The sequence below is a fragment of the Astyanax mexicanus genome, chromosome 2 (assembly GCF_023375975.1).
Source record: "Astyanax mexicanus isolate ESR-SI-001 chromosome 2, AstMex3_surface, whole genome shotgun sequence".
NCBI lineage: Eukaryota > Metazoa > Chordata > Actinopteri > Characiformes > Acestrorhamphidae > Astyanax > Astyanax mexicanus.
Genome location: NC_064409.1, coordinates 24544558 through 24558030, shown reverse-complemented (window position 1 = coordinate 24558030; position 13473 = coordinate 24544558). Strand labels below are relative to the sequence as shown.

The 13473-nt window shown below is 37.2% G+C and overlaps 1 protein-coding gene across 8 annotated transcripts in view; it reads right to left on the bottom strand.

The window, feature by feature from the left end:
- Nucleotides 1–13473, bottom strand: part of ppfia2 (PTPRF interacting protein alpha 2) — a 227859-nt gene that overhangs the window by 205448 nt on the left and 8938 nt on the right. For 7 of the 8 annotated variants that reach the window (XM_049473903.1, XM_049473902.1, XM_022671468.2 and 4 more), the window contains one exon: nucleotides 2994–3248. In XM_049473903.1, the coding sequence (XP_049329860.1) occupies nucleotides 2994–3242 (249 nt within the window). In that variant the 5' untranslated portion in view covers nucleotides 3243–3248. Of the gene's footprint in view, nucleotides 1–2993; nucleotides 3249–12899; nucleotides 13089–13473 lie in introns of all 8 variants that reach the window. The other variant, XM_049473904.1, reaches the window with a different exon arrangement.

The window sequence follows — 13473 nt, the reverse complement described above, 5'->3', positions numbered from 1 at the left end:
AATTTAACAGGCCAGTATTACAATAATGATGTCTTGCAACCAATGGCCCTTTTTTCTAAACACACACTATTCCACCAGGACAACGCTCGTCCACATACAGATACTATACCATGTCCAGCTGCATCAACAAAACTATCACTGATTGAAAATGTGTGGGATGCTGTTGGAAGCGCTATCAGCACTCCACCCCTACCAGAGAATCTGCAAGATCTGTGTGAGAATATTGGAGCTGCATGCGATAGATTATCACAGAACTCCATTAGGAAACCTCTACAATTCTATGTTGAGTCATATAGCATGTTACAGCGTTACTAATGCATAACACACTGCTTCTGTATGTGTAGCTCAATAAATAAATACCCATTTATTTTCTTTCTGAGTAGCATTACAATCCAACATTTCTGGGTGCAGCTATTTAACTCAACCAGTTCTTTAACGATGAGTGTATAAGGCCAGACATGCTGCTTGTCACATCTACTTATCATACACTGAAACAAAGAAGAGATAATATTAAGACATATACTGTACATACAGTACTAATAATAACTAATCCAAACATAGCCTGATCTCCTTGAAGAATTTCCAAGACAAGTTTCCAAGACAACCTGCAGGCTTCAGATGCAGCAGGAACAGATAAATTCATGTGTGACACTCAATGCCTGAAGACAGCTTCTACTTCAGATTAAAGTCCAGAGAAAGTAGGACAGTGAATAACACTCCGGTTCCTCTCATCTTCAACTTACAACCACAGCAGGAGGAACATGTTACAACACCAGTGGTGAAGTTTTCTAATCTACCAAGCAAGGAAGAGTCTGACCAAAATGCTAACAAGGCTGATGGTGGGAATGAGCAACCATCAAGTTAGTTTAATTCTAAGGCCTGAGATATACTTGCTGTTTGGCAATGTCTTCAGATAGATATCCAGGTGCATTCTTAAGATAACTGTTCATACACTTGCCTGTGTGTGATGTGTTACTGGAGGGTTCCACTAGAGGCCTCCACGTGTGACAGTGGCGCATACACATCATACTACGTGCTGTAGATTGCAGATAATCTCAAGAAAGGGGAATACCCACAAAGGAATCACTTTCAGGTTTTAGAGCACTCCCAAATAAATCCAAAATGAAAAGGTTTACATGGAGCAATTGTTCATAAATGTTTAATAATTTTTAAGAAAAAAAAAGTTCTCATTTCCTAACACACAATAATATCACATTTCAGTACAGCAGACAAAATTTGAAACATTTTAAACTCCAATTACAATATATCTATATATATGAACTCATTCACTAAACTGCAGTGTAAAACCTAATTAAAAGTAACCGGAAAAGTTGTACAGAATACAGTGTAACACACACATCAACCTCGGTTGTGACTGTGGCCTGGTCATATAGCTGTGAAACCCTGTTACTGTAGCTCTCAGTGTGATCACTCTGTCCTTGCAGAAAAGAAACAGCTCCCCAAAAAAGTGCTAGAACTGAAAACAGCAGGATTATGTGGAGGAAGAGAAAGCCGCCATGACCAAAGTGCTCTTTTCTCCTTCACGGCCGAGACGCCGGAGACTTCTAGAAGCAGAGCCGTGAGGACTGGTGAATTACTGACACACTTTCGCAGCGAGTGAAGAGCTAAGCTGGCTTCAGGAGAGATTACGTAAGCCTTCACTTTTCCCACGTCTCTGGGCAACAGAAATCGCAGCAAAAACACTGTGTTCTGATTTTAACGCCACATGACAATATGTAAAACAGTCCGACATGCAGTTACAACCGAATGCAGCCAGTGTGAGAACAGGGCCAGCCAGAAACCCATCAGACTGGAGATACAGTATATACACAAAATAAGTTTCATGATCACACTACATTAATGTACTCTTCTTTTGTTCTCACAAAATGATATCACAGTATGTTTCCCATGATAATATTACAATATTGGGATTCTGCGAAACTCGATATTTCACAGGACAATTCTATTTCAAAACAATACTTCACACCATATGTGTTGCTAAAGATAATATAATTAGGGATTTATTTATTTTAGTTTTACAGGATTTCACAACCAATATTCTTTACTGCAGGGTTACCCTATTCATTTGATTAGCGCCACCATGTAGTAAGTCAAATTATGGGGGAGAGTCTTATGGAGTTTAGAGAGCCTATTCATATGATCAAATCTCCATATTGGATGCCATGCATAAATACAATACGATACGATTGAAACAAAACTGACATATTGTTCCACCCCTTGTTCTGATGTGAGTATGTACCAACTGCTCATGTAACAAACATACACTGTAGTTTGTAAAATAGGGGTGGGCAATAGGGCTGGTTATCAACATCGATTTCCAGCAATGATTTGATTTCAGTCTAATATAAAATCATATAACCATTACTGAAACATTTTCTACAGCAATATACACTGATATTGAATTATTTCCCATCCCTATTTTTGTTCTAGCCAACTCCAGCCTGAGTAGTCACTAGCCTAGTCATAGTTACCTTTCAAAGACACTCCACAGAGCATAGACATTTAATGTAGAATATTCAAAAGACATCCAGATTTAATCAAGAATAAAAGTTTTTCCCCCACCCTTTTAAAAAAAATGTATACATCACTAACATAAATAATGCCTATAAATAAATAAGATCTATTTTTAATGTCTGCCAAATTTCTATTATTGTCATCAAAAACGTTCACTCGTTCTTTAATAAAGACCCTGTGGATGTCAAAATGACATCATTTTTTTCATGTCACTTATTTGTTTAAGAGAGTTTGAAATAAAAAAATCTTACAATGTAATTTTAGATATTTCAGCTTTTGTTACAGGCTTCCAAATATCAAAATCACACAGTTGTTTTTAAGAAGCTACAAAAGATTTTTTAAAAGGTTTCAGATCTTTTTATTTGCTATTGATTTACTATTAGTAAAAAGATACCATGTTCACACAGCTGCCATCAATACCCAAGTAAAATCCATCACTACTACACGCTGAGTCTTACCTGTGGCAGTGCGGAGCTGAGCTGGCGCTGTAGGGAGTCTCTGTCGTAGATGACGTCCTGCAGGTGCTGCTGGGCGAGTGCCAGGCTCTCCTGAGTCTCTCTCAGAGTGTCCAGCAGACGGTCCCGCTCGTCCAGCATGTTCACCATCAGCTGCTCGAAGTGCGAGTCCGGATCCGAGGCGCTGCTCTGAGACCCTCGCTGGCTCATGGCCGTGTCCTCGCTTATCGTGGGCATCACCTCACACATCATCTTCACCTGTACAAACACAGCAACACAAATACTTGCATTCTTAATATTCTAATATGATTAACACCATCATTCTCCACCACACAATTACCATAATTTACCAAATAAACACCGTTACTCTCCACCGAATCCCATCATTCTCCATGAAACACTATCATTCTCAACCAAACACATCATTCTCCATCAAACACTATTATTCTCAACCAAACACTATCATTCTCAATTAAACACATCATTCTCCATCAAACACCATCATTATCCATAAAACACCATCATTCTCCATCACACACCATCATTATCCATCAAACACCATCGTTCTCCATCACACACCATCATTATCCATCAAACACCATCGTTCTCCATCACACACTATCATTCTCCACTAAACACCATAATTCTACAACAAATACAATCATTCTCCATCCAACACCATAATTCTCTATTAAACACCATCCTTCTCAACCAAACACCATCATACTCCACCAAACACCATCATTCTTCATCAAACACTATAATTTCCCTTAAAACATTATCATTCCCCACTAAACACTATTACTTAACATCCAACATAATCATTCAACAACATAAACCATTACTTTCCACCAAACACCATCACTCTACATCAAACATCATCACTCTACATAAAACAAACGCCATCATTCTACATCAAATACTATAATTCTCCACCAAATACCACCATTCTACATAAAACCCTGTCATTCTTCACCAAACACCATCATTCTCCATCAAACCTTATCATTCCCCACCAAACACCATAATTCAGAATTCCTCCTGTGACCAAATTTATTTGATTATTTAGTATATTTTGTACTAGCCACTGATATAACTGTAATATAACAGGATAATTATGCAATTAGGCATTTTTATTTTACTTATTTATTATTTTTTTTCATGTTATTTATTAAGAATATTAATACAAATTGGAATATATATATATATATAGCTGGAATAGATATAATAGCTAAATAAATAAATAAAAAACAAAAGAGAAACAGATTTTACACAGAGCATGGAAGAATTTGAGAACATGTATTTTTTTAAACCATAAAGTAAAATCTGTGTGCAGCGTAAAAGAGGGCACTTATAAACAGAGTGTTTTAGACTCACTGGCTCAGTGTGTGATTAACCGCAGTGAACAGGCTTGTGTCGGCTGCATGTACACTGTATGTGACTGTACATCTACAGAGTGGACGGCTGTCTGACACAGTTAGCCTCAGCGCTCAGTGTGTTTATCAGAATACACTGCTTGGCCTTGTGTAGAGACAGTGTTTCTACTACATATGGTCCACAGCTGCAAAATTATTGGCAGAATTTTATGAAATGTCATGAAACAGCACATATAGAACTGTGCAGTGGGCTTTTAATTTGAAATGAGGGATACAGGAAGTGTGACACAAGGCTGAAAAAAATAACAACGAGTAAGAGGAGTTTAAAGGAAAGAGATGAATGGAAGTAGAATAAATGACCTAAAATTAAGTTAAAACTACTTATTAAAAAAAACATTCAAAACTAACATAAAGCTTGTCACAAAGATGCAGTGGCACAATGGGTTGACTTACACAGGCACTTTATGACACAGAGCACTGTCCAATTTCATAGTGTGCCAAAGTGTCTAAAGCAGCATTCTGACACGACTGCACAAAGTGCACAAAAATCTACACAGAGAAGGACACCATGCTAAGACTGCATTAGCTCAGGTAATGTACACCTCATATCTTTCTGCTGAAAAACAGTCTGTTTTTTTAAGCATTGATAGGAGAGTGGGATAGGTGAGGTCGATACTCAATGCTAAGATATAAGACAGACACCAAAAAAAAGATTGTAAAAGGGGCCGTGAACCAAAATCTGGTCCGACCAGAGAAATTATGGTCCGGTTCATTAGCAGTGTGAATTACTTCTTTGGATGTTTCAAACTTTCAGAACAATTACACAAAGTTAAGTCAGGCCATCATTAGGGGTTTCACGATTCTCTAAATCCTCTATTCGATTTTTATTTCCGATTTTAGGGTCACGATTCGATTCAATTCTCGATTTTCTTTTTTCTTTTTTTACAGCAGAGAGGCCTATGCCAAATTTAGATTAATCTATGGTCAGTCATTGGTTTGATTCATCAAATTTAAAATATCTTATTTCAAAAGGTGGGCTTGATCTGTAATCTGTAATACACCACATTAGGCACTAATGGTCAAAATTAAATAATTTAATTAAGATATATATGTAATGCCATGTACAACAATGTACAACACAACAAAATAAATAATAAAAAAATACAAGAACAGTCATGTACAAAATAATAGAACAATTAGAGCCTTAATGAACTGAACTCCTACTTTATCGTACTATAACAGTTAAACATGAAAAATAAGACTCGGTCCCTGAGACTGACAAGTTTTTTCTTTGACAAAGATATATTATTAACTTTATCTGAGAGAAAGGTGCTCCTTTAGGTACCAAAACTATTAACATATTTGAGGCTAGACAAAACAACTGTTATTTTTATATTTTCAAGTTTTTCTTTAAGAAGATGGGAATGTCCACATTCTCTGGAGAAAGGGCTGCTCTTTGAGCAGTCATAATGTCCACGGCATCGGCTTCAGCCTGCTGCGCCATTTGCGTAGCGTGCTTCGCCATTTGCATAGCGCATGCGTGTGCTTGCGTAGCTTAGAGGAAGGGATCGTCAATCCTCTTTTTGACTTCGAGGCTCGAGACCATCACATAATTTCGATCAATTTCGATGAAATATGAAAATCGTGACACCCCTAGCTATCATCACCCAATAAATAACAGAAGAAGAAAAAGAAGAGGTGTTGTGCCACAATTCGATTGCCCTTGGTGTTAGGCTTGGGCGATAATGTAAATTCAGACAAACGATTATCGTCACCAGAATTATCGCGATAAACGATAATATCGTTAAAAATGAAAGAAAAAAGTACCCCACGCGACCGGATTTGCCCCTCCAGTACAACGACGTTTTCTCGCCATATAATCTAGCAGCCAGTAAATATGTTAATTTTTTTTTATTTAATTACCGACACATCCTGACAGGTAAGCATGCAAGTTATGCTTAAAAATAGTGCTTACAGATTATCGCGATATTCGATAATATCGTTTATCGGCCCAAGGCTACTTGGCGTAGGCTGTGTCATAGGTACAACAGTTTACGCTGATGATTCCTATATCTACTGTAACTGTAGACTGACCCTATATTTATAATGCACTTGCACATGAAGGGAGTCAGATTCCAGCAGGGAGGCAGAATTTGGCACATCACCTAAAAAGGCAACTTAAAGCTAAATTAAGAGAATGCTGCCATCTGGCTTTCAAGGTGGACTTCTTTTTGCTTGAACGATCCAATAAAAAAATAAAAGTCTGGACGATTCTTTTGGCAAGAATGTGATTTGACTCTGTGTTTAACAATCTGTGTTTCCGATTGAAGCAAACACATGAGTGGCATAGCGTTGTGACTTTTTTCTGTGTGTGTGTGTGTGTGTTAGAGAAGTCATGTCTTCGGTAGCTAAGCACTTGGTGCTCTAGATTTCACGCATCTCCTGTTTAGTGGGCCAGGCTAAATGCCCTGCTCTGTGTGCTTATATAACTCAGCAGCTACAAGGCAATTCCTACTTCCTGTGTGAGCAAGACCACCTGGAGTACTACATCAGCCCAACCATGACCACCACTACCGAACCTACATCACCACAACAGCCCAAAAGCAACCAACACTGCACAGCCTGGACCACCACTGTACAACCTAGAACACCACTATCCAGAATAGACTTGCACCTTCCAACCAGACCACCAGTACATCCCAACTTAGATAACCACTATCCAACATAGACCACTATACTGTTGTCTGTATTGTATTGTTTGTTCCACGTTGCACTGTGTTGGTTTCAGAGAATTGTTATTCTGTTGCACTTTAATGGAGTGACAATAAAAGCCTCTTCACTTGACGTGACATTACAACTTAGATCACCACTGCAAATCAACCTAGATTATTACTGTACTAACACAATGTATCCATTTGAACATTACATATCTTGTCTTTGTTGTGTATTTAATTAAATATAGGTTGAAAAAATCATGTTTTGTTTTATTTATGTTTTATACTACACCCTAACTTTATTAAAAACCTAGACTATCAATACTAACAAACAAGGGCCACTATGCTCCAACCAGACCCTCTCTGGTTTGTTTATATTAATTCTGGACCACTATTATTTAATAGTAGTATCCATCATTATATTTAGAGTGTTAAAAACCCAGATCTAGACCATTCTTGACGACAACTAACCAACCATATCACCATGTCAGGCAATCATGTAAACCTCACTATTTAATCTGAAGTATGCAGGAGTAGTGGATTTGCAGTGGTTAACCCCCCCCCCCCAGGGTTTTAATAACAGGATTGTGGTTTCAATAACTGGGCTATTGAAGGAATTGTTAGAACCCATGTCCTAGGCTGCTGTATTATAAAAGTACCAATATAACATTTGTAACATGTAGCTTCTTCTCAATAGTATCTTTTAGATATTACCTTAAGGGATGAAAAAATATAGAAATATATATCGTATATCGCAATTAAAAAACAAATATTGAGATATAGTTTTTGATCCATGTCGCCCAGCCCTAAGTGCGATGTTTTTTAATGATTCTAAATTAAAACCTTGCTATTGCAGAAAGATAGACATTTAAAGTCTGATTCCAAATTGTTCACATTACTAAAATGACATTCATCAATCCATATAGGAGACAAGAATATGAACATGAGTCAGGGCAATATATTCACATATGCACACTTGTGAGAAGTAACAGATGAGAACCTCTCTCTGGCTCATTCTGCCATCATATGAGCCAGACACCTATGGGTGCTCCTAGCTAGTCACTAATCACTAACATTTCATTCCTAAAACCCTCTGGGCAAGAGCCATCTATCTCTTTCTCTATTTTAAGGAAAAGAAGGAGATTCTCCTCCAGTGAAGAAAGAGATAATGAAGGCAATACATCCAGAAATTTGGCACAGTCTCAGACTTCTGGGTTTAGTTGATTCATTTTTACTGCCATATTAAAGTCTTGTAACTAAGTAATATGAGCTCCAGAAATTATTAACAATATTTCAGAATAAAGGTTTATAACACATATTTGTAATACATTTTCCAGTGTTAAATCAACACTGCTACTGTTAAATGAACACTGTGAGAAAGTACCATTTCACTGCTTTTATTTTCTAGGTACTGACTAATATTGGAAACATGCTTACTATCACCACACATAATATGCCAAAAGTCACAGTATAGGAACTAGTATTGTGTTCCATGACTTTTGCCATGTCCCACCGAAGCTAACAAACACTGCACTGACCTGTGGGATAGATGGACAGGGTCCCATTACCATCATCATTATTATCACCGCCGCTTTATTTTATTAATATTTTATTTGTTTAAAGGATATACTACTGCAACAAAACAAAAAAGGTTTATTTAGTATAAATATTGGATACAGTTTAAAACAATCCAAAAACAGTAGTAACAATGTAACATAATAAATAAGAAAACAAATTAAAATATAAAATAAAATAACTAAAACATAACACAATACAGTATACCAATATTATTGTGAACAATATGACATGGCACACCCTTAATGTGACACACTGTAGCACTGCTAGGACTGCATTTGCAGAACATTACACCAGACAGAGGGATATACTGAGCATCAGTACTGATTGTAAAATGAACGGCTGCGTAATGGCAGTATATATCCATAAATCAGCTCAGTCCCACCTTCAGCAGGATAAATCAGAGCGACAGACAGAGATGACACACAGCAGATATCTCACACACTGTGAGTAAATGTGGGTAAGGATGGAGCGGAAGAGTGTGAGCGGGGGAAGGAGGGATGTAGAAATGAATGAATGCAGAGGAGGACGAGTGTGCCATATGCCAATCAATGAATTATTCACAACAAAAGAGTCTGGGTTTCCCTCTCAATCACCACACACTTTCACTGAGCCTTACCCCATCTCTCTCTCTACCTCTCTCTCTCTACCTCTTTACCTACTTCTCCCTTTCTATCTCTCTACTTTTCTCTCTCTCCCTCTCTCTACCCCTTTCAGTCTCTGCCTTTCTCTCTATCTCTCTCTATTTTATTTACTTTCTCTCTTTCTCTCTCTGTCTCTCTTCACCCCTCTCTCTACTTTTCTCTCTACCTCTCCTTTTACCCCTCTCAGTCTCTATCTCTCTATATTTCTCTTTCAAACTCTCTACTTCTCTTTCTCTCTCTACCTTTCTCTACCTTATCTTTGTCTACCTCTCTCTACGGCATATTAGTAACATTTACCTCAATTAAAAGAACATATGTTGCTCAATAGTTTATTCTACCTTATAATTCCCCATACTTTATATACTACCCTATACTTCTTATACTGTCATACTATACTACTGCATACTGTGTATACTACTCCATACCCTCTATATCCTTTACTACACAATATACAGAATACCACCATATACTGTTTATACTCCCTATACTAACTATATTACACTATACACTATACAGACTACATTATATTCGTTATACTGCTCTATACTACCCTATAATACTCTGCACCAGCTTATACAAAGCAATATCAATTCTCTCATCTGTTGTATGGATGGCTAGTGACAGCAAACTGACGTTGCTCAGATGGCATGGAAATATCAGTCCATGTTGGGAAACTCATAAAAAAGTTTGCAAAAAACTGTAAAGAGTTTTTTTAATCTCAATCTTTATCAAAATCTCTTTATTTTCTTAGTTTTGCGGCCAGTCCTAACAGTTGGATGGAAATCTGGCCTTACTCCTTCATATTTAATGTTGATATTTACATGGAACAACACAATACACAAAACACACAAATACATCTCTGCATATTCTCTGGCTTACATTCCCCCCAGTGCCATCATACACACACACAGACGTGTGCAAACAGTAATCAAACAACGTCCAGCACATGTTGCACAGAATAAACTATGAGCAAAAAAATCCACTGAGCTCTAACATATACTTACTCTTTCTTTCCCTCTCTCTCTCTCTCTCGTTCTCTCTCTCTCACACTCACAAACACACTCCCACACACACACACACACTATGACGTCAAAGGCAGGCACCTGCTGAAGAGCCTAGCACCAACTCCCACAGCAGCCTGCAAAACATCACACCGCTTACATCATTATTACACACAGATACACACACACACACCTACACAAACACTAATTTATTGAATTGTTCTTTATCTGGTCAAGATGTGGGTCATGCCAAATATCAAATGTAACTTTTGATTGCTATACTGATACTTTTACTTTAACTTTAATTTACTTTTACTTTAAATAAGAAATTGTCTTTTCTTATTTTCTTCCTGAGAAGTAAAGTTTATTATTAAATTATTATTAAGTTATTTATTAAATTAAACTATTAGGAAATATATAAAACATAAAAAAAAAGATATTGATATTGAAGAAACTGTATATAATATAGTAAAATACTAATATAGTAGAACTAAATGTATAAATAAATTGTTTATGAAATAAGGATGCCGAGATTGCTGCAAAGTCTTAAGCAAATATATAAATGATTAAAGATGTAATCTGATTACACACTTGATTTTGCCACAAAAAGATGTAAGGCAAGGCAAGGCAAGGCAAGTTTATTTATATAGCACCTTTCATACACAACGGTCATTCAAAGTGCTTTACAAATTAGAAAATACACAGAGAAATCAAATAAAAAAAAAAACATGTAAAAGATTAACAGTAAAAATGGAAATAAAAACTAAAATAAGAATAAAGCATGATTGATTAAAACATGATTAAAACAAAGAGGATTAAATTAAAAACATGTAAAAGAACAACAAGGAATTAATAAGAATAAAGCATGACTAAAACATAATATAAAAGTGCCGTTACAGAATAAAAGTGTGTGGAGCTGCAGTGTTTTAAGCTGAGCTGAAAGCCTGATCAAACATGTAGGTTTTCAGTCTAGATTTAAACATGTTTAGTGTTGGAGCTCTTCTAATGCTCTCTGTTAACTGGTTCCATTTAAGAGCAGCGTAGTAGCTAAACGCTGCCTCTCCGTGTTTAGTTTTTACTTTAGGCGGCTCTAACTGAGCAGTTCCTGATTATCTGAGAGTTCTGCTTGGCTCATACTGCTGGAGCACATCAGATAAATATGCTGGTCCTGCACCATTAACACATTTATACACCAGTAACAGTACCTTAAAGTCTATTCTGTAACATACTGGTATCCAGTGCAGGGATTTAAGGATGGGGGTGATGTGCTCCCTTCTTTTACTCCTAGTCAGAACTCTGGCTGCTGAATTCTGAATCAGCTGAAGCTGTTTGATGGTCTTTTTTGGGAGTCCAGTTAGGAGTCCATTACAGTAATCAATCCTACTAGAAATAAAGGCGTGGATGAGTTTCTCCAGGTCTGATTTAGACAGAAAATCTCTGATCTTATTGATGTTCTTGAGGTGATAAAATGCTGATTTGGTGACTGCTTTGACATGACTGTTAAAAGTGAGATCAGAGTCTATTTGTACACCAAGATTACGCACTAGTTCTTTAGATTTCAGGCTTTTTGAATCCAGATAGGCAGCTAGTCTGTGCCTCTCATTACTATTCCCAAATAAAATAATCTCTGTTTTATCTTTATTTAATTGCAGAAAGTTCTGTCCCATCCATTTATTTATCTGCTCAAGGCATTTACACAGTGAGTCAATGGGACCATAGTTGTTTGGGCAGAGGGCCATGTAGATCTGAGTGTCATCTGCATAGCTGTGGTAAGATATCCCATAGTCACGCATGATTTCCCCCAGCGGAATCATATATAAAATAAATAAGAGTGGCCCAAGAATTGAACCCTGGGGTACACCATAGGTCACTGGCACAGTCTCAGAAACATTATTTTCCATTTCCACAAAGTATTTCCTTCCTTGAAGGTATGAACTGAACCATTTTAGGACAGTTCCAGAAATTCCAACCCGGTTCTCAAGTCTATCTATGAGAATGTTGTGGTCAATGGTATCAAAAGCAGCACTGAGATCAAGCAGTAGTAGAATAGACATTTTTCCTGAGTCTGTGTTTAAGCGAATGTCATTGATAACCTTAATTAGCGCAGTCTCAGTACTATGATTGGGCCGGAAACCTGACTGAAATTGGTCTAGACAGTTATTTATGGACAGGAAGTGCATAACTTGCTTGAAGACAATTTTTTCAATTATTTTTCCAATGAATGGTAGATTAGAGATTGGTCTGTAATTGTTCAATATATGTAAGCAGTTTCCAACTAGCATTTTTCAGTAGGATAATGCTCACCCACACCAAGGATTTCCCAGGGATGTCTCTACTAGACTGTAACAGTTCCTTGTCTCCAGATTTATCACAAATCCAGCATTTATGGGAGCAGCTGGGACTGCAGCTTCAACAATCTACCAGTGTAGAGCAGGATCTACTTACATTCTAACTTCCTAGTGCATTATTTTTTCATTAAAACTGAAACTTTACCTTGGAATTGAGGCATTTACTGAAACTAAACATATGTGTATCACTGAAGTTTTGCTTTTTAAGAGTTTGAATACTTTTAGAAGGCACTCTATTTGCCCCCATTTACCCTCAGGGGCTGGTGGGTAAAAGCCTACGCTGGAAGAATGACGCAGCAGTATTGTGAACGAAGGCAGAGAGGAAGCATCCAGGCTATGATGTAGGACGCCATCCATATTTCATATTTCATAAAGCCAAACACTGCTTCCATCCTCCATCAGCACTGCAGGCCTGCAGAGACTGCTGCATCATCCAGAACCTACGGGTACAGCAGCAAATAACTCAATCCATTTAAGCCCAAATACAGAACCTTCAAACCTGTGCAACTTCAAGACTGGTCCACAAACACCTTAGAATAGATGGGTGATGGTCACATGGGTCCTACAAGTGGATGTATCTAATGGATATTTCTGTGCAGTAAATGTTGCTAATAGATTAGCAATATATAAAATTTGTAGTTAATTACATAATTTAAAAAAAAAAAAATTTACAGTTTAAGCCTGTCTTTAATGCCCAAAGTGCATGAAAAGCTGTTTATCAGCTCTTTGCCATCACTGCCCCTCACTTTCTCCGCTGTCTACATTTTTTTACTATAGTATTAGCGAGTAGTACGCAATTGGGACGCAGTCATTGTGTTAGACTGT